Here is an 18,413-nt window from a genome sequence, read left to right as displayed (position 1 = left end):
AATTTTGTCCCGTCACATATAATGGCATACCTCAACCATATCAGATAAAATCTATAATTCTCTAAAGGCACGATATAGAGATGGTGCATAAATAACCAACAAACATAAGGAGCCAGCTAGTTAGAGTAAAACACTTAATGCCAATCAGATCACTGGTGAATGCAGTGAAGTTTTTGTAGTTGAGGCATGCTATGCCTTTTGAACTAGACTGAAGAAACACTAGAGGCTCCTCAAATTAGGACTACCACTTAATGCAGAGAGCTTAGTATTAGCCATGGCAATGCCATTATATGGGACAAGAGAAAATTAATCTGCCACTTGCAGGTTTATTGGTACTGACTGACAAAGGAGACCATTGAAATCCATCTCTAAAGCAATAATGTCAATGGGGATTACAGTTTCTGACTCTCTGATCTGTGGAAACCTATACTGAAATGTATCCAGGAGAAGGAAATAAACCGAGACAGCCAATTAGGAGGTAAAAAAGCAATGAACATTCTTGCTGGTCAATCAGTAGGTACTTGAACTATTAAGAAAGAGTGTACATAGCCATCATATTTCGAAGGTCGAACAAAAAAACTGAAGCGAAGGGTTTCTTGTGGAAACGGCTCTTCTTATTCTCAAGTTTAGAATTTGAATAGGTGCCTTATGGGAAGATGGGCGGAGTAGCTGTGGTGAAGCGACATTGGCCTGAAGACAATGTGCATTGAAACATTGACAGAGATGGAGGACATGACCAACTGAGGGAAAACCCAAGAAGATTTCTCCATGTCTTTAATAGTGCTACACCAAAATTTCTGATGCAAGGTGTACCTTATGTAATTACTTGAATTGCTCCAGTTCCTTTAGAGTTGTGTTCACGGAGTACCTAAAGCGCAGTTGCTTTTTCATATAAGTTACCATAATGATACAACTATAATACTGCCATTTTGTTGTAACTGCAAGAATACCATATCTATGGCAGGAAGTAGGAGGATATTTCATTGAAATGGTTTTTGTTGAGTCTGAGGTCTACATGCTCTCCTGCAATTATTATTTCACTTTTGAGGGGCAACTTCTTTTTTGTGCTTTCCTAGCTAGTGCTTTGGGGACAGCAATTCCCATGATTATATTAAATAATAAATTAAATAAAAATCCCTTGGAAGAGTAAATATAGTATATACTATTTTTGTCATTGTTATATTTCAAATAGCCATTGGTCAATAATTTAGCTGACATTTGAAGTAATATCATCAATGGATTCTTACCAACTTTAATGTTTTATTTCTTTTTTATATGATTTTCTTTATAGTTTTATCCAAAAGCTAAGAAACTGAAAATATTCCAGTATATCCTGCAAGTGTGCACTTGCTATTGACTGTACAGTGTCTTTCGCTAAAAAATCTCATGTGGGACAAGAATGTGTTGCCTTTTTAAAGCTTAAATAATTAGTCAAAGACATAATAAGTAATATTGTCTTTTATTTTTGGTTTATATTCAATAATCAAATTATAAAAATAAAAAGATATGGACATATTCAACAATACATGCAGTCATACAGTTACTTGATTGAAAATAAATACAATTTGTACTTAAACCAATTTTTAAGTGGACGGGATCATACATTTTTATAACTAATGGATGTTTTTGTAAAAATATGAAGATTATATGTTTAAAAGAAAATATTTGAGCGGAGAATAATCTTTAAGAGAAATAATAATTATATTGGTTTGTGTACCATGTAGTGAGGATAAGAAGTAGGCTAATATTTATGCAAAAATAGACCCGCACAAATATGAATTAAAACATCTTTTGATTTTGTACCAAGATTTTTTGAAATTTGCATTAATAAGTCAAATGAAAGTGTATGTTAAATTTTCAGCTCATCAATCAATATCATGCATGATTGTCATATAATAAATTTGCATAAAAATATGCTGTCGCAGTATGCATTTCCATTAACTAGTTGGAAATAATTATTTACAGTGAATATTACTAAAGTATTTTGAGCAATACATAAAATTTGTCATTAAATCACAAGTGAGTTCAATGATACACAAAGTCTTTATACAAATCTTGCGTAATACACACCCATAGTATAAAAATATACTTATTAGAATTTGTACAAGTATACAATAATCCAATACCATTGTTAAGTACACCTTGATGGTTAAAACTAGTAATTCTAATTTATCACCACTGATAAGACCTATGACCATTTTCAGTGATTGGGTAATATGAAGTTCTTTCCATAAGACACAAAAGGAGGTATTGTAATACCCAAAAAAATGGCACATTTAATGATGTATTTATTACTTATAATTGCACAGGAAAGTTTTTAATGTCATTTTTGGCATTCTGCTAGTAATTATGATGATGATGATGTTATAATGATGTTATATCAAGCAAAATAAGTTGATTTCATTATGGTCTTGGGCATACATACTAATAAAAGCATTCATATTCAATTTTATTTAATTAGCTTGTTATAATGAATTTTTTTAATTGCTTAAAGAAAACTGGTATGAATGCCTTAAATGCTTGAGTCTTTCAACCCTGGAATTGTCGAACATATATTTTCACTAAAGAATTCATTTATAACAAATAATTTTATCCTTTAACCATCTTGTGATTTCTGGAGTGTATCACTTTTTGTTTACCAACGATAAACATTCATTACCAAGCACATAAATCAGATCTTGGAAATATTACACACAAGCTTGCGTATCTTAAAATACTGCCACAGATGTGTGTAAAATATATATTGTATGATGCACATATGCATTATTAAATTAAGCACAAAAATGGTCATGGTAGAATGTATGTACTATAATATTGCACATTGAGCAAAACAAGAGGAGAGGATTGAGCCAAGAACATCAATTGCTTTGTGCCAATTAATTTTAAATAGTCATTACAGGCCAGCACCACTTAAAACAAGGCAATGTAAACTTTCTTTTATGCAAAAAAGTCATGATTGTTTATGTTTGCAGACCACTTGATGGAATAGAGGGTTTTCCCTCAATGCCAGATAACTGAAGATTGGCTACATTAATAGTTTTTGTCACACCATCACTTGACCTTCCTAAGTTACTGGCAAATTCTGGATCAACCAAGATGTGAGTAACGGACATATTTTGTTTGTGTAACTCAGATGCTGCATCCAGGGCATTCCCCTCTGGTACTGTCGCAACTATGCCATTGGGTGGAGTGGAAGTACCACCTCCCTCAGATTCAATTACCTCTGTCAAGGTTTCACTCCCATCTCCCACTGAAGTCTCCGTTATTATCTTTCTGGTCCCATCTTCGTCAGTTACCAAGTGTTCCACTATCCTGTGTACTACACTTCGGATGGGTGTCGTTCCTGGGAGCCACTGTTCAGATTTTGATGGTGATGGTTCACCTCTTTTATGGGACAGGAACTGGGAATGTGACATCATGACCTTGTCCAATTCCTGGGGTGTGATCTGTATCACCTCCCTTTCTGATATCCTGTGCATTGGTTGTTCCATCCCCTCAAATCCATCATCACTCCTTGTTTCGTGAACTTGAACTAATCTTTTGGTGAAAGACATAGGGACTTCGACCACTGTTTTCACACTTGATGAGAAAGAGCTACCACCTATGCTTGCATCAGATCTACTGGGAGATTCCGAAGATGGTGAATTACTTGCGTCTTTCCTTGGAGGTACGGGTGGCTTTTTTTTGGGGACTTTGGGTGGTTCATTGCTTCCCTCTAACATCTCCTTCTTCGAATCCCCTCTTTCTTCTCCCTGGCTGTGTCTATGTCGGTATGGGATCCAGCCAGATGGACCTTCACGCATTCGTATCTGAACTATTGGACTACCTGTGTCACCCATGATTCCAGAACTAGATATAGCATCCATCATGCTTCCAATGTCCTCTATTACTTGATCGCTGGAGCCCATAATGGATCCTGTACGAGTTGAAGTCTCAATGCTACCATTGTCAGTTGGGTTATTGGATGGCTTTCTTACTTGGTAACTAGCCTCTGGCATGCTTGACGTTAGTTTATATCCAATTCGATGGATTGCTTTTGTTCCTTCTGTTGCAGGAAAGGATTCATTTATGTACATGCTTGATTGAAGTTCACCTTCACCTTTAGATATATTCATTGGTGCTACAGAATAATTTTCTCCACTGCTGCTGAGAGAATTTCTCTCTATGGCACTACTTATAATGTCTCCAACTCTTCCGAATGCTTCATCACCATCTTGACTCACAACTACTTCCCTAGTCTCAACTTTTTTCCCATCTTCATCAATGGATCTCACTTGGATTTCTGTAATATGATGCTGTGCCCCCGGTGTATTCTGGGTTGTTACCCCAAATTCTCTACCATCAAGCAAACCTGGGACCACAGGGATGTCCTCAATGGAGGAGATGTATGTCGTGGTGGAGTGAAGCGATAAAGGTGAGCTCGGTTGCATTACTGGCATTGGAGAAGTCGGCAGGGAAGGTGGTGAACTGGTTACCTCATCATCATCATCGTTATCATTGTCCTCCTCCATGGGAGTTACTGCAGGTTTTTCATCTTCCCGTTCAAAAAATTCCCTGGCTCTTTGAAAGGAAGAGTGAAAGGATTCTCCTCCGCTAGGTTCAGCTTTTTCACCTTCACCACCCATATTTGCGGTGTCTGCGGCTTCCAGGTGCACTATACCACGGATTCCTCGGTTATTCTGTTGGCTCGGGTATGTGGTTGAATCAATGGCCTCCTCCACGCTGGCCGAAGTCGTCACTATAACTCTGTTTCCTCCTGCTGAATTTGAGGGATTTGCCTGGTCTTCATTTGTTTTTGGCATTTCAGATGTCGATGTGACTGTTGAGTTGGTATCAGCGTCAGTATCACTGGATGTGATCACGGAGGACTGGAGAGAAATTTCAGGATGTGAGTTAATTTTTTTAAGCATTGACACCATTAGCTCGCTCCCCCCTTGAGGTGCTTCAGCATTCCTTGTAGTTGACACCTCGGAAGAGATAGCACCAAAATCGTGAGGTGCTCCATCAGAGGTTGACATTGGTATGAATGAGGGGACCGAACCTAGGTGAAGAATTGTCCTTCCAGCCGAAGTCGAGGAGGATGTGGAGGACGAAGAGGGAGAACCTCCTGCCAGCAGGGCTTCTTCCATCGTTCCCCAATCAGATGATTTCTTCAGACGACGTCCGAAGGTGTCAGTACTTCCAACGCCAATGAGGCGAGGCTCCTTTCCATATTCATCCCCATCCAATCCTGTTTCTGCCCGGGAACTCCCATCAATCTCATCTGAACCATTGGAATTCCCACGTGACACTGGAGTTGGGGGTGCGGGTGCTTTGCGTTTCTTGGCACTGCCTATTGATGTGGAGGGAGGCGGACATGTTACCACTTCCTCCGCATTCCCAAGATCGAGGGACACAGCTCTTTCCAGCACCACCCCCTCCCCTCCTCCGGTGACTGAGGAGGGTCCGGTTCTCATTCGTGGTGGACGGTGGACCTCTCCTCCCTCGAGACGTGACAGGTCACCAAGAGAGGCAGCCTTTCCACCGGACACAGTGGTGACAGTCCTTTTGGCATTGGGTGCATCATCTGCCTCAGTATCACTGGAGTTTTCCTCTCCTGTGGTCATTGAATTGTCACCTTCCGCAGTTTCTTTTTCTTCTTTCACTCCCACAGAGTCTGAAGGGGCAGCCTCCCCCTCTTCAGTGTTTGTCGATACAATTTCCTCACTTGTCTGTGGCTGATGATGTATCGTAATGTGATCCAGTCCCAATTCTATACGTGTCCCACCTTTTTTCTTGCGTTCCTCACTGAAGGGAATGCAGAGTGGTGTTTCTTCCTCTGCAGTGCCTTCAGGTGAGAGTGGTGGCACTTCCCCTTCTTCAGGATTCATCTCGGAGAGTTCCGGTGGTGGGGCTGGAGCACGTCTTTTACCTCCATTGCCAGGCGTGTTTCCGAGGACTCGATCCCCATCCTCACTACCTTCATCACCGCTACCTCCTGAGCTGTATCTGATACGACCATTATGTTTTGTGGCCTCTTCTTCCTCCTCTTTATGGTACTGGCTTGATCCACCCATTTTCCTATTAGTCACAGCTGCCAATCCTGCCATGCAAACCTCTTCGGGAACATCGATTATCATACCTTCGTTATTCATCTTATCCTGTTCCTCCATTTTCTCATCCTGAGCATCTATTTTGTCTTCTACCATGTTGTCATGGGGGTTCTTGGTTGCGTTTTCTTTTTTTTTGGTTCCATCAATCTCCTCAGTCACCTGTACTTTCATCTTTGCTGCGGGTTCTTTAAGTGTTTCTTCTTTGGGACTGTTTGCCATGCCATCATCTTGAGATTTTCCTGGTGGATTTTTGTCAGAGGGATTGTGCGGGGGTGCAACAACTTTCATTTCTTTCCCAACCCCCATTTCTATCATGGAATTCCTCTCATTCTGTTTCTGAGGTTCTGGTGTGGCTATTGTAATGCTAACCTCTTCTGCTCTGTCCGGTCGGCTTCCCATGGCAGCTGAACTATTTTGGTGACCTGGGTTGTGAACTTTCCCAATTCCTTGAGAATGTGCTCCAGCAACTGGGTTGCCCATAGGAAGCACCCTGACACCAAACTTTTGGTACCCTGTATGATGAGGTCCTGTTTCTCCATCCCTCTTTGTGTCTTCCTCTGAAGGTAACATCGTAGGAGCTTCTCGCCTCAGCAACTTCTCGTCTTCCATGGCTTTATGGTGACTTCGGCTGTCAACCTCAGCAGTTCCTTCTCTAGTGCTGCCATGATTCATTTCATCCTGTGTGTTGGATTTTATTCTTGTCATCTCCGCTATCTGTTGGGCACGCTTAGCATTTATACTGGCCTTTCCAATCTGCAAAAAAAAATTTTTGTTAGTCCACATACTATCTAGGATTTTTTTGCTTGCTCCAGAATATATTAGATGTAAGAGAAGAAATGGAAAAAAGTTATGGTAGTATATCAGGCAATTATTTGAAAAAACTATCCTTTTTGTCACAAAGGGATGTGAAATTAATTATCAAAGTGGAAATCATATTGTCGCACAGAGTTAACTGAAAATGCAATATTCAACTGTGTGCTATAGAATTAGTATCATTTACCAAATCACATTATGATAGCTTATTTACTTTTTTAATATTAATATAAAAATCCATTAGAAATATCAGTAGTACAACCATATTTCTAACATAATAAAATCTAATGAAGCACACCAAACATGTAATCATGAAGATTAAAAAGCAATCATCCTACCATTAGGCAAATATGAATCATTTTTAGTATTAGTAAAGCATTGTATACCTCTGGTTTCTTCAGCATCATAATCAGTGATTAAATTTATGAGATTCTCAAGCCTCGATTGATTGTTTGTCATTGGATCACTCTCAATCAGGTGATTCATAATTAGTGCAAAAAGCAGTTAGGTATTACTTCCTTATGAGGTGGGTTAATCCGAGAAAGCTTGACTATATATAGTGAAGCTTAGTGTTTAAGTAGTAAGTTAAGTTTAATGTATTTCAGAACAATGAGTACCTTGCTACCTATGAAATGAGCCAGTTCATGAGATAAGATCTTTGGCGACGGCAAGCAATAACTCTAGAAGATATGGATGCATATAAGGAGTTGATCAACCTGTAAGGCATCTTCTATCTCTTAGTCATAATGAATTTTTCCATCATTGCGTTGCATCTATCATTAAATCATAAAGAAAGCAGATATTTTTCCAGCAGGCCGTTCAAAACTTCATCTCATAGTAACACTCAAATGTGACAGTAAATTAGTTCATTTAAGAAGATTCTGAAGTGTGTTTAAAGCTAATTTATTCCTAGTTCTTAACTCTCAGATTTTGTGATTTTTTCCCAAGCTAATTAATGTAAATTTTAATGATCGATCCCAGCCTTCAATTTGCATTCATACAATTTCCTAACCATGAATAACTAATTCATTTGTGTATTTATTGTAGGTATGCACATTTGACAAATACCATGAAATATTATGAAGAGTGCAAAACATTGTACCAAAAAAAAATTTGCTCATCATAACAACCGATGGATGATATAAAAAAATTTACATCTACATTATGAATACCACTTTTGAGTTGGTGCATTTCATCCTGACTTTATTGAAGGATAATTACACAAATTTTTCCTGAATTTAATATCAGTTTCAATTGTGGTATGCTAACAGTTAAGTTCGGCAGATTTTAATCCTATTCTCCAAAGTCGGGTACCTGAGGCAAGAATAAAAATGACAATGCAGCATAAGATGCTGCATGGACATTTTATTTGCCTTTTCATGTAATGGTAGAACTATGTTGATTTTCTATTCACTTACCTTATCAAGATCATCAATGGACTGACTACGGTAAAAGGGGTGGCAAATTATGGCACGTTGCTTGTCTGGGGATTGGCTAGCCCCAGCACCACTCAGTGTTGTTGATACTGCTGTCCGTTTGAGTGATGTCTGGCCACTACTGATCTCAGTGCCAGCCAGCAGGGTGCTCCCCGGTGGGCTTGCCCCTTTTTCAACTTGAAGTAGCACCTCATACGGTGAGGCATAGCTGAGAATAGTTAAGGCATCTTCGAACACCATGTGCTCAAAGGAGATGCCCAGGCTGACTATGCGGTCACCTGAAAGTGGTTTAGTATCTCTATTACATGTGTATTCTGAGGTACTGTTTAACATATCATTATGCTTAGGTAAAAACCTAATATTGTAATAACTGTTCTTGGACATATATATGGTATATGTCTGGGAAAATTATTCATTTAAAAGTTGGGATCTCATTTACGAGAACCAGGTCCAATCTCTTTGATGGATCATGAGTTGCATAAAAAAATCAAAATGATCAGCAAATCATGCCTAAATAGGATAGCCACCAACTGGGAAAACTCATTGAATGTTGTTCTTTATGGAGAATTCAGGGAATGCTTGGAGCATTTGAGGATAAACATTTATTTTTTCAAATTTAAAGAATGTTTATATGTACATGAAGTGTCACTACTGTATATGGAGTGGAAATGCCCTGCATGTACCTAATTGAGATAATTTTAAATTAAAACAAAATTTCATCATAAATCATAAGAAAAACCAGGATTCCTGTCTGAAAAAATAATTTTTTGCACCTTTGAATTCTCACACTTATATTCCAATTTTAAAAATATTACACATTCACCAACTATTTTATGCCAAGTAACAAACACCAAATTAAAAATCTGTAATAATCTGTGAGGCCTTATTATTTTAATAATTCACTGCTATGCAAAAGCACTGGCAGGAAAAACTTCCTATTGTACCTCAAATGTTTCTATATAAATTTTCCTAGGGAGTGAAAGCAATATTTAAATAAATAAATAATTTATTTATTCAATCAATCAATATAGAAAGCAATATTAAATAATCTACTGGTTATGATAGGTTTTTGGATGGACACAAATACCAAATAAATATTTTGTGACTCCTATCAAAACAAGGCACAATCCAGCAACCTACTCTACCTCAGGTCCCTCTTCATCTCTGTGTACTTCCTTCCTCCCTTCATCCTGTCCAACATCCCTATCCTGTTCCTGCCCTTTCCTCGTTTGCCTAACATTCTCCCCTCTCTTACAGTCTTCAACATCCCACTGCCGGTCAATACCGCCTTCATCCACTTTTCCTGCCTCCATAGGATTTCTCCCAACAAACCCCTCTCTTCGCCCATCATACCTAGTACTTCCTCATTTTCCTTTCGGTCAAACGTTTCTACGAGTCTTTTCTTAATATCCTAACTCAACATCCCTATCATCAACTCCCTCCCCCTTTATGAAAACCTCTTTGCCTAGCACAATTCTTCTTCTTACGTCCCTCCTACTTTTACCATGTTGGTTGAAAACACTTCCAAAATATGTAAACTGTTCTACCTGCTCTAGTTTTTGCCCTCCTATTTTAATGTTTAGCTTAGCCTTTTTCTTTCTAGAAAATCGCATAGCCTTTGTTTTATTAATATTGATTCTCATCCCATACCTGTCGCACTGAATTTCCAATTCACTCAGCAATGCCTGCAACCCCTTGGCTGACTGACAAACTAAAGCTTGGTCATCAGCAAACCTAACTGATTTAGCGAATTCCCCTCTGAATTCCATTCCTACCTCCAGCTCTTCCCATGCCTCTTTAATAATTTGCCCCTCATATACATTGAGAGGACTGGTGATAATGGACAACCCTGCCTTATAAGTCTTCCTAATTCTGCCTATCCAGACTTCCCGTTCCCCACTCGCACCCGAGTAATCTGAGACATGTACAGGTTGCAGAATGGCCTCCTGTCCCTCCAATCTATTCCTATTTTCTGCAATATACTCCTTAGCTTTTCCCAATTCACTCTATTAAATGCCTCTTCGAAATCTATGAAACAGGCAAATATGTCCTGATTGTATTCTGTATTCCTCTGATATATATATATGCATATGTATACAAAACCATTAAACAATACTCAACCTGAAGGTCGGTTTGGTAGGTGATGGTACAATTCACCCAGTACTAAGCCTGATGGCACGTGAAGTTCACACATCAGGGTAGGGGGGCCAGTTCCTTTCCCTGTGTCAGTTTTAGTTTCCCAAGAATTTCTGGTACCCAAAAAATCACACAGCTAAGGTTGAGCTTAGGATAACCTGAGAGGCTTGCCTGGGAATTGATCCCGGGCCCTCTGGTTACTAGTCCAACCCCTTAGCTAACCATAATTACAATGTTTTCAATTTTATATTATATGCACAAAGAAATTATTTAATATAGGATTCATAGGAATACAGGCTGTAATAATAATGACTGTACATGTGATGTTATGTTGATGGCATCAATGGAAAAATATGAATATATATATGTCATAATTGATTATTATCTTAGGTCATACAAACAAATTCTCTTAATACTAAAGGATCAATTATTTCTCAAGAATTACATTTATTTATCAAACTGACCTGCTGTGATTTGACCTGACTCTGATGCTGGTCCACGGTGAAGGACATCTCTGACAAATATTCCATCCCTCATATTACCACAAACATTGAATCCTAAACCAGTGAAATCATGACCACGCAGTGACACAGAAACCCTCTGTGGCTCCTGTAAGTGAGAATGGATATTGATCATTATAAATCATGACAGATACTTGTGAATAACTTAAGTCAAAGAATTTCATTTAATAAAATTTGAAACTTTGCATAGTAGCCAATCATCTGGACAGCACATACAAGTTAGAGAAATGACTGTATTACCATTAAATAATGTATTATACATTATCATATCAGCTAAAGGAACATAAAAACTAACGCAAAAAAACTAAGCCCTGGATTTATAAATGTGCATTGAAATTTTATTTGGGTGAGGCCTTGAAAGTTTTTTTAATTTAACATGAATTGCTGATAGATATTTACTTAAGTGGTAATATACAGATTTCCAAACACTGACTAATGGATTCTTGGAAAATGCATACCATGTGAGACTTTTTGAGAACGTTACCATGAGTTAGTTGATATTAAGGCACACAACTATGCTTAAATTTTATTCACAACAATCAAGACACTTCTATAACTTTGAACATTACTGGTTATATAATATACTGGTTATAAAATATAGGAGCTTGATAAGAATTTTATTTTCTAAATTAAACCATATAAACTTCATAAATATGGTTAGCATCAAGTTATGATATACCTTTGGCAAATACAGAGTTTTACATGACAACTCTCCTGATTTATGATAGATTGAGACAGTAAGCTCAGGTTAAAGTCTGAATCTTATTTTAATTTTCAGGTCTGCAGTTTCTGCTGTCACCATTTAGCAATTAGGCTCATTACTAATTAGAGGGAACTAGATCAGCATGTCATTTAAGTCAAGGTAATTAATCAGATTTGCTGCATGTAGACAGTCTGTTGTTAGAAGATCTAGTTGCTAACTTTGAACTTACCCCTATGCAGGAGTCATCAAATGCTCTTCTTTTTTCATTTCCTTTAGAGTTCACTCCACCACTGCCTACAAGAGCCCCTAGAGGACTCCATGACGTCCATTTTCCCAAACGTCCTGTTCCTCCACCCTTGAAAGAGAATGGTAGATGACCTATTTACTCAAATGAAAAAAGAAGCCCATGACAATGTAATCATTTAAATATTTTGAGTTGATTAAATAAGAAGAAGGTAGGCCTTTGACACTACAACAACATGTATTTAAATTGTACATGGGCTATATATTTGCTCAACTGATTTTAAATGTCAACTCCTGAAATTTTGGGGCACGTTAAATATTCCACAGTTTGTCACTAGTGGCATTGCTAAAGTATACTCTTTCCTCATGGCATTTAATGTTATCAAGACTGATTTTGGTTAATTTTATCTTTGGGAATCCTCAGAATTATTTTTCAGACATGAGGACGATGAGAGATAGATGCGAGGCATTTGAAACATGTGAAAGGAGAATCTCAGTTGCATAGAAAGGATGACTAAGGAAAATTTCTCCTGCTAGGAGAAGAGAGCTCTCTTATCTCATCTTGGTGATATTGTTGAACTGCTTTAAATATGAGTCGACATTTAATGATGAGCTATGTTTTTATTTTGTAGAGTTGCATTCTCAAAAAAATATATTTTCATTCCGTCAGTCAATGCAAGACATGGTAATCAAATCAAACACAAAATATTTCCTCCACTTTTTTGCATACAATACAGAGGGCAACACCAGCATATATTATAATTGTTACATTCATACAGAAATAAATATAATGCCGATGGCGAATTAATTAGAAAATAGGTATGGCAAACTTTTAATGCAAAACTTAAACTCTAAAAGCATTGATCACTCAAAGCTTTCCTTTACACTATACATTTATAACTTTATTTTCTTAAAATACAATTTCAAAATGTAAATATAATCATTATGCTATCAAGGTATATTCATCCATAAGCCCTGAATTTTTAATACTAATGTTATCTGAAATGAGCGTGGTCAGTTTCCAAGGTAGAAATTATACTGATCCTGCTGGTACAGTTAATAGTTCTGCATCCTAGAATTTAACCATCTATTTTTTCAAAATAATTAAAACAGTTTCTGGCGTCACTTGGTGGGAATTCTTCATATTGAACTTAAAATTAAACCACTTGGCTTTTCCACATAGAAAAGTATTTCTATGTGTAAAAGCCAAGTGGTTTAATTTTAAGTTCAATCTATTTATTCATTAAAAAGTAGAACATATGTTGCTCAGACTGTAACATTGATTTTGTTCAAGAAATAAAATCGCATGCCAAGCTAACAATGTTAATTAGTTTCTAAAATCCAAATAGAGTGCGAGAATGATGCTAAACCAATCAATTTGCTAGTTATCCTTACCCCGCGAGAGGTTCCACCACGCCCCTAGTAATAACCATTCAGATTTTGGTCAGATGTCACGTGACACCCGCGGTTATTTGTATCGCGTTTCCTTTATTTTGACTACAGCGGTCAGAAAGTAAGATAGCATGAAGGTACCAGTTGACTTTCAGTTTCTAATAAGTTGTTTGATAAAGTGTTCGTCTGGCTGCGTTATTTCCGCAGTATACGTGACTACGTGAAATTGGACCAGGAAGGAGATGAAGAAAACTTCTCGGTGAGTTTTACTTGTTCACTCCCTCATTTATTGAATACATGAAATTTCATCGATGGTTTGGTAGATAATATTTCATTCGTGTACGAATTCGGGATTTCTTTGAAAGTGTCACTGAAAATGAACAAAATCCAATTGCAACTGTGGAAGATATCATAGATGATAACAATATTTATCTCGTTCAAAAAAAGCCAGGGGTTAATTAACATGGAGCATACGTTTGTTGTTTCCATGGTGAACCCAAACGGTTATCACGTTCATTCATCGTATTATGAATCTTCCAGTAAACCCTTCCGGCATAATTCATAGGTAAGTCGGAAGAGAATAATTTACTTCCTGATAAACTTTTCAAAGATAGCAACCCGCATGAAGAATCTGAAAAACTGTTTATTTCGTATCAAACAAAACGAATAAGTTCGATTCCGTCGATTCAGAAAGTTGTACTTAAATCTAGAAGAATATCACATTGGCCTTACAAAAAAGCGAACTGTATCCAACCCTTCAACAGATCAATAAAAACTTAAAAGATTACTTAAAGTTGGTCAAGAATGACCATTAGGAATTAGTGTAACTTTTACTCAGAATTTTCGGATGGAACAATAGAAAGAAAAGAACTTCTGCCGCCATAGTACAACTAAGGGGAATGATTAGAGGCTATATATGAAGTTTTAAGATTTTATAACATTTCGATAGTTCTTCAAGTACTTTTCTAACTCAAAAGGGAATTTCATGTTTCAGTTTGGTCTTTTGTTTTCACGAGCGCTCTACTCTAGCTCCCTTGCACTACTCGACCCCAAGTCACAGACCATGTCAGTATTTCCATCCTTGAAGGCGTTGTGTGGGATGGGTCTACCTAGTCTATCCAGTCACTCTCGTCCCATGAGTGTATGGCAAGCGGTGTTAGGACATTTTTCTTTGATTCAAGATGTTTTCCCTTTAACAATTCTTTTTTCCGGAACTGTGTAATGTGTTATAATATTAAAGAGATGGATAATTTCACCATTATTTGTGGTATAGATCGTTCAACAAGAACTATACTGTAATGAAATGCATGTACAATAACCCGTCAAATAAATACATTTAATTTATGCACTTTATCGCTGGCGTTGGAGAAAAGTGCATATCGACGTGAAAGTGAATCTCAAATTCAGTGTAATTCGAGGAAAACATTTAATTTCTCATACTTCCAACGATGTTTCTGCGAATTCAAATTGTACATAAACACATGATCATTTTATCCACGACGATGACCTAGCGTTTTTCAATTTTTCATAACATTAGTCTGACTCTATTAATTATCGTCTCAAGACTCCGAAAAGTTTGATGACGGTCAAAATAGAATGAATATCCTTACCTTATCCGATTTTACATTTTTCTCTGCCTTCCCCTGCGTTCCGTCAACTGAAATAAAGAGGAAAATGGTTATTAGTATTTATTCCATAATTTAATTACATGGGCGATTGGTTTTAAATGCGCTTATTTTGTATCTTAAAATAAACAGCATGAAAATGAGTAACAGCAAGTTAAGAATGTAACACACAAGTCTATTGAATTCCTATAATGCGTAGAGCCAAAAAGATGAACAATTTTATAAAATCACCCACCAATTACAGGTAATATTTGTACCAATCGGAAATCGATTGCCTCAGGGTTTGATTAGGGACTACCCGTTTTTTTGTGAGATTTTTATTTCGCCCTAATTATTGTCTATGTAGAACTTATTTTAAATTACGATGGGAATCTGACTAGGAATTCAGATGAGGACTATTGAATTACTCGTAACTCTTCAAGAAAAAATAAATATAGTATTTTAGAGAAACTAATGTTTTGGTGTCTTTGATCACTAATGTCTTTATTGTTTGTTTTTGAAGTAGGAGACGCGCGTTTTTAGAGGCTGGTTACAGGCAAATATGTTACAGAAACAATAATTAAGGAAGGAATAGGAAGGATATAGGACGTCCAGCATCGAACTTAAGCACAAGCTATGTGTAAATATCACTCGGGTTAAACGGCCTAATGGAGAATGGGTACTGCACTTGAAATGCTCCCGCGCGTTATCCAATTATGAATTGTACGAGGCCCCAAAAATAAGTAGAAAAACTTTAATCCGCCGACGCGGACGGCTGAAGAGAGTCCATTTGTGTCGGGAACGTTGGTGGGAGGTCTTGGGAAAACAACACGACCCGCGGCAGTGGTCTCCGGGCCGTTGCAGTGTGCGGATCGTGGCCAGACTCGATCCATATTCTAGGGTCGCGTCACGTATCTCTTCATAATGCCGCGCTCCAGGTGGCAACGACGAGCGATAACCTTTAGTGTTAAGGTCGAAAAGCCGGGTTTGGAGATGATGACCCATGGTTAAGGCTTCCTACGGAGATTAAGCAATCACCGAAGGAATGGTTTTCGGCTGGAACAAGATGTCTTGGGAGGGTATAGAGGAAGTCGACGGCGAGGAACTCCGTGGACGTCTGTCAACGACACCGTGCGACGAAGTGAGAGTCGTTTTCAATTCCGATCGACGCCCGAGTGTCAGAATGTAAGCGGAAGAGTTCAATATTGCGGAAACCGCAGTGCATTGAATTCTTACTGACGATTCTGCCATGAGAAATGTGAGTGCCAAGATGGCGGGAAGATCAGAAGACTGCTCGAGGGACAATTTCGTGTGACCTCTTGGATCTCGCCCGCGCTCCCTACAGCTACGATGATGCACCACCGGTTTTCCTTTTTTTCCCAAGAATGAAAAGTAGTTAGCAAGGCAACCATTTTGGAACCGTGTTTAACGTAAAAGAGGCCTGATTGAGGATCCCATCGACGCCTTCTAGGAAGCATCGGATCCTTCAATCCGGGGACTGGCAGACGCGTTGGCATCGGTTTGTCGATTCACTAGGGTATTTTGAAGAATTTAATTAACTTGTTCTTTGATCTGCAATAATTTTTCCCCGGCTTTGGTCTACTTATTTTTGGGATCAACACTATACTGCCAATACTCAGAAGAGGAGTCTCAACGAAAACGTCGTTTTTCTACCTGGATTGATCCATACATATCCTCACAAATAAAACTCATGGGAATTCGGATTCTCTCAACCACCCGGTCAATCTCGGAATACATAAGTCAAAGCCACTCAAAATTCGCGAGGAAATAAATAATTAAATATCCATCCAATTGGAAGGACCACGGGGAGGAAGCCAGTCGTCAACACCAGTCAAGGGAAGAAGGTCCGTCACCTTCTTAACTTCGATGAGAATAGGTATCGTGGACCTTTCCCACCGAACTCTCCGAATTTGGGCCAAAATTCCATAGCCATGGCGAGACAAAAATTCATTTGCAGCGTGCTTGAATCATTTTCCAGACATTTTTTTTGGAAGGAATTGAAGAGGCTCATCCTCGGCCATTCCTCCGAGGAACCCATCCGAATTCAAGCCCTCGACTGCTAAAAAAAGTACTTCACTATATTTGTCTAGTTCTCTCCTACGAAAATGTATAGTTGAAAACATAATATCATAACTATCATTTTTAATTTAATCATTAAAAGGGTATTACTGTCATCAAAAACTTACGACGCCATCACTTTATGCACGAGTAACATCTGTTAAAAACAAAACGATGGAGATGTTATTAACACAATCAACATTCTATCGTTGTATATAGGTTTTGGAATCACAATCACAGAGCAATGATACATTTCTTTGCCTCTCCTAACAAAAAACACAACCTGAATCCCTAAACTACGACCCTTCTTCCATTCCGTATCCTTCTTTTCTCCCTTCATTCTTTCCAACATGCCTCTCCTATTCCTAAACCTTCCTCGCATGCCTATCATTCTACCCTCTGTCATAGTCTTCAAAATTCCGTCACTAATTATAGCACTCTGAATCCACTGTTTCTGTCTCCTTAGGATTTCTCCGAATAATCCTTTCTCCTCCCCAACCATACCTATCACCTTTTTTGTTTTCCTTTTCTGTCAATTTCACGTTATGCATCATACTCCACACCCACATTTCAAAGGCCTCCAATTTAAGCCTATCGTCTTGCTTCAACGACCATGTTTGGACGCCGCGCAGAATCACGCTCCATATCAAAGTTTCAACGAGACTTTTCTTAACATCGTCACTCAACGTCCCTTCCTTCAATAGATGCTATGTAGGTCTCAAAAATAAATATACGTTGCTTTGCATATGATAAAATTTTTTCGAGTAAAAAATTTTTCCGATTAGTTGTAAAATATTTTCCACGGGTCTCACGAACAAGAAATCTATTAGTCAATTAAATCCTTCTCTTAACTCGGAAAACTGGATAACGTAGAAGGAAAGCATTTGCATTTTCTTCCCAGTGTGACTATCGCAAAGGATAGGTAACAATTTAAAATTCTCAAACCCTAAAACACGAGGCTATGAATGTGTTGAGGGGGACCGCCTCGAAACTAATGCATCACGATGAAGTTTTATTTGCTACTCATTGTGTAAAACGCATAATCTTGCGTGATATGCACACTGTTTATTAAATGTCAAATGATTATCAGTTCTTTTTTAAAAGATACCCTTGGATTTGACGAGTTGCACATTGGGTATGTGCCCACGTTGGTACTATATTCATACCAGGGGAGGCTTTTTATGTGAACGCAGAATTCTAGGAAGTTGTACCTCAACGGGACGTTGCGCGGTCGGTGAAGGGTGGAGCATTCGGGCGGGGCGGAGGGAGAAGTTTGGCATGCGAAGAAAGCCTTGAGGTGGTTTTATGCGGGCGGGAGAGGGAGAGGCGTGCTGAGAGGCTCGCTTACGTTTTCAGAGGTAGTGGGTACGTATAAGAAGGGAATATGTGAGGGA

General features: G+C 38.2%; 1 protein-coding gene across 1 annotated transcript in view; it reads right to left on the bottom strand.

The window, feature by feature from the left end:
* Positions 1-1,495: 1,495 nt before the first annotated feature.
* LOC139694940 (uncharacterized) overlaps positions 1,496-18,413 on the bottom strand; it is a 138,616-nt gene continuing 121,698 nt past the window's right edge. Inside the window, exons 3-7 of the mRNA XM_071593458.1 lie at positions 14,947-14,993; positions 11,931-12,056; positions 10,942-11,086; positions 8,324-8,619; positions 1,496-6,845 (exon numbers count right to left, since the gene is read on the bottom strand). Coding sequence (XP_071449559.1) covers positions 2,961-6,845; positions 8,324-8,619; positions 10,942-11,086; positions 11,931-12,056; positions 14,947-14,993 — 4,499 coding nt within the window. The 3' untranslated portion in view covers positions 1,496-2,960. The remainder of the gene's footprint in view (positions 6,846-8,323; positions 8,620-10,941; positions 11,087-11,930; positions 12,057-14,946; positions 14,994-18,413) is intronic.

Source organism: Hetaerina americana, unplaced genomic scaffold (genome assembly GCF_022747635.1).
Source record: "Hetaerina americana unplaced genomic scaffold, ioHetAmer1.1.p SCAF_6, whole genome shotgun sequence".
In the NCBI taxonomy this organism is placed as follows: Eukaryota; Metazoa; Arthropoda; class Insecta; order Odonata; family Calopterygidae; genus Hetaerina; species Hetaerina americana.
This window is presented reverse-complemented; position numbering and strand designations above follow the sequence as displayed.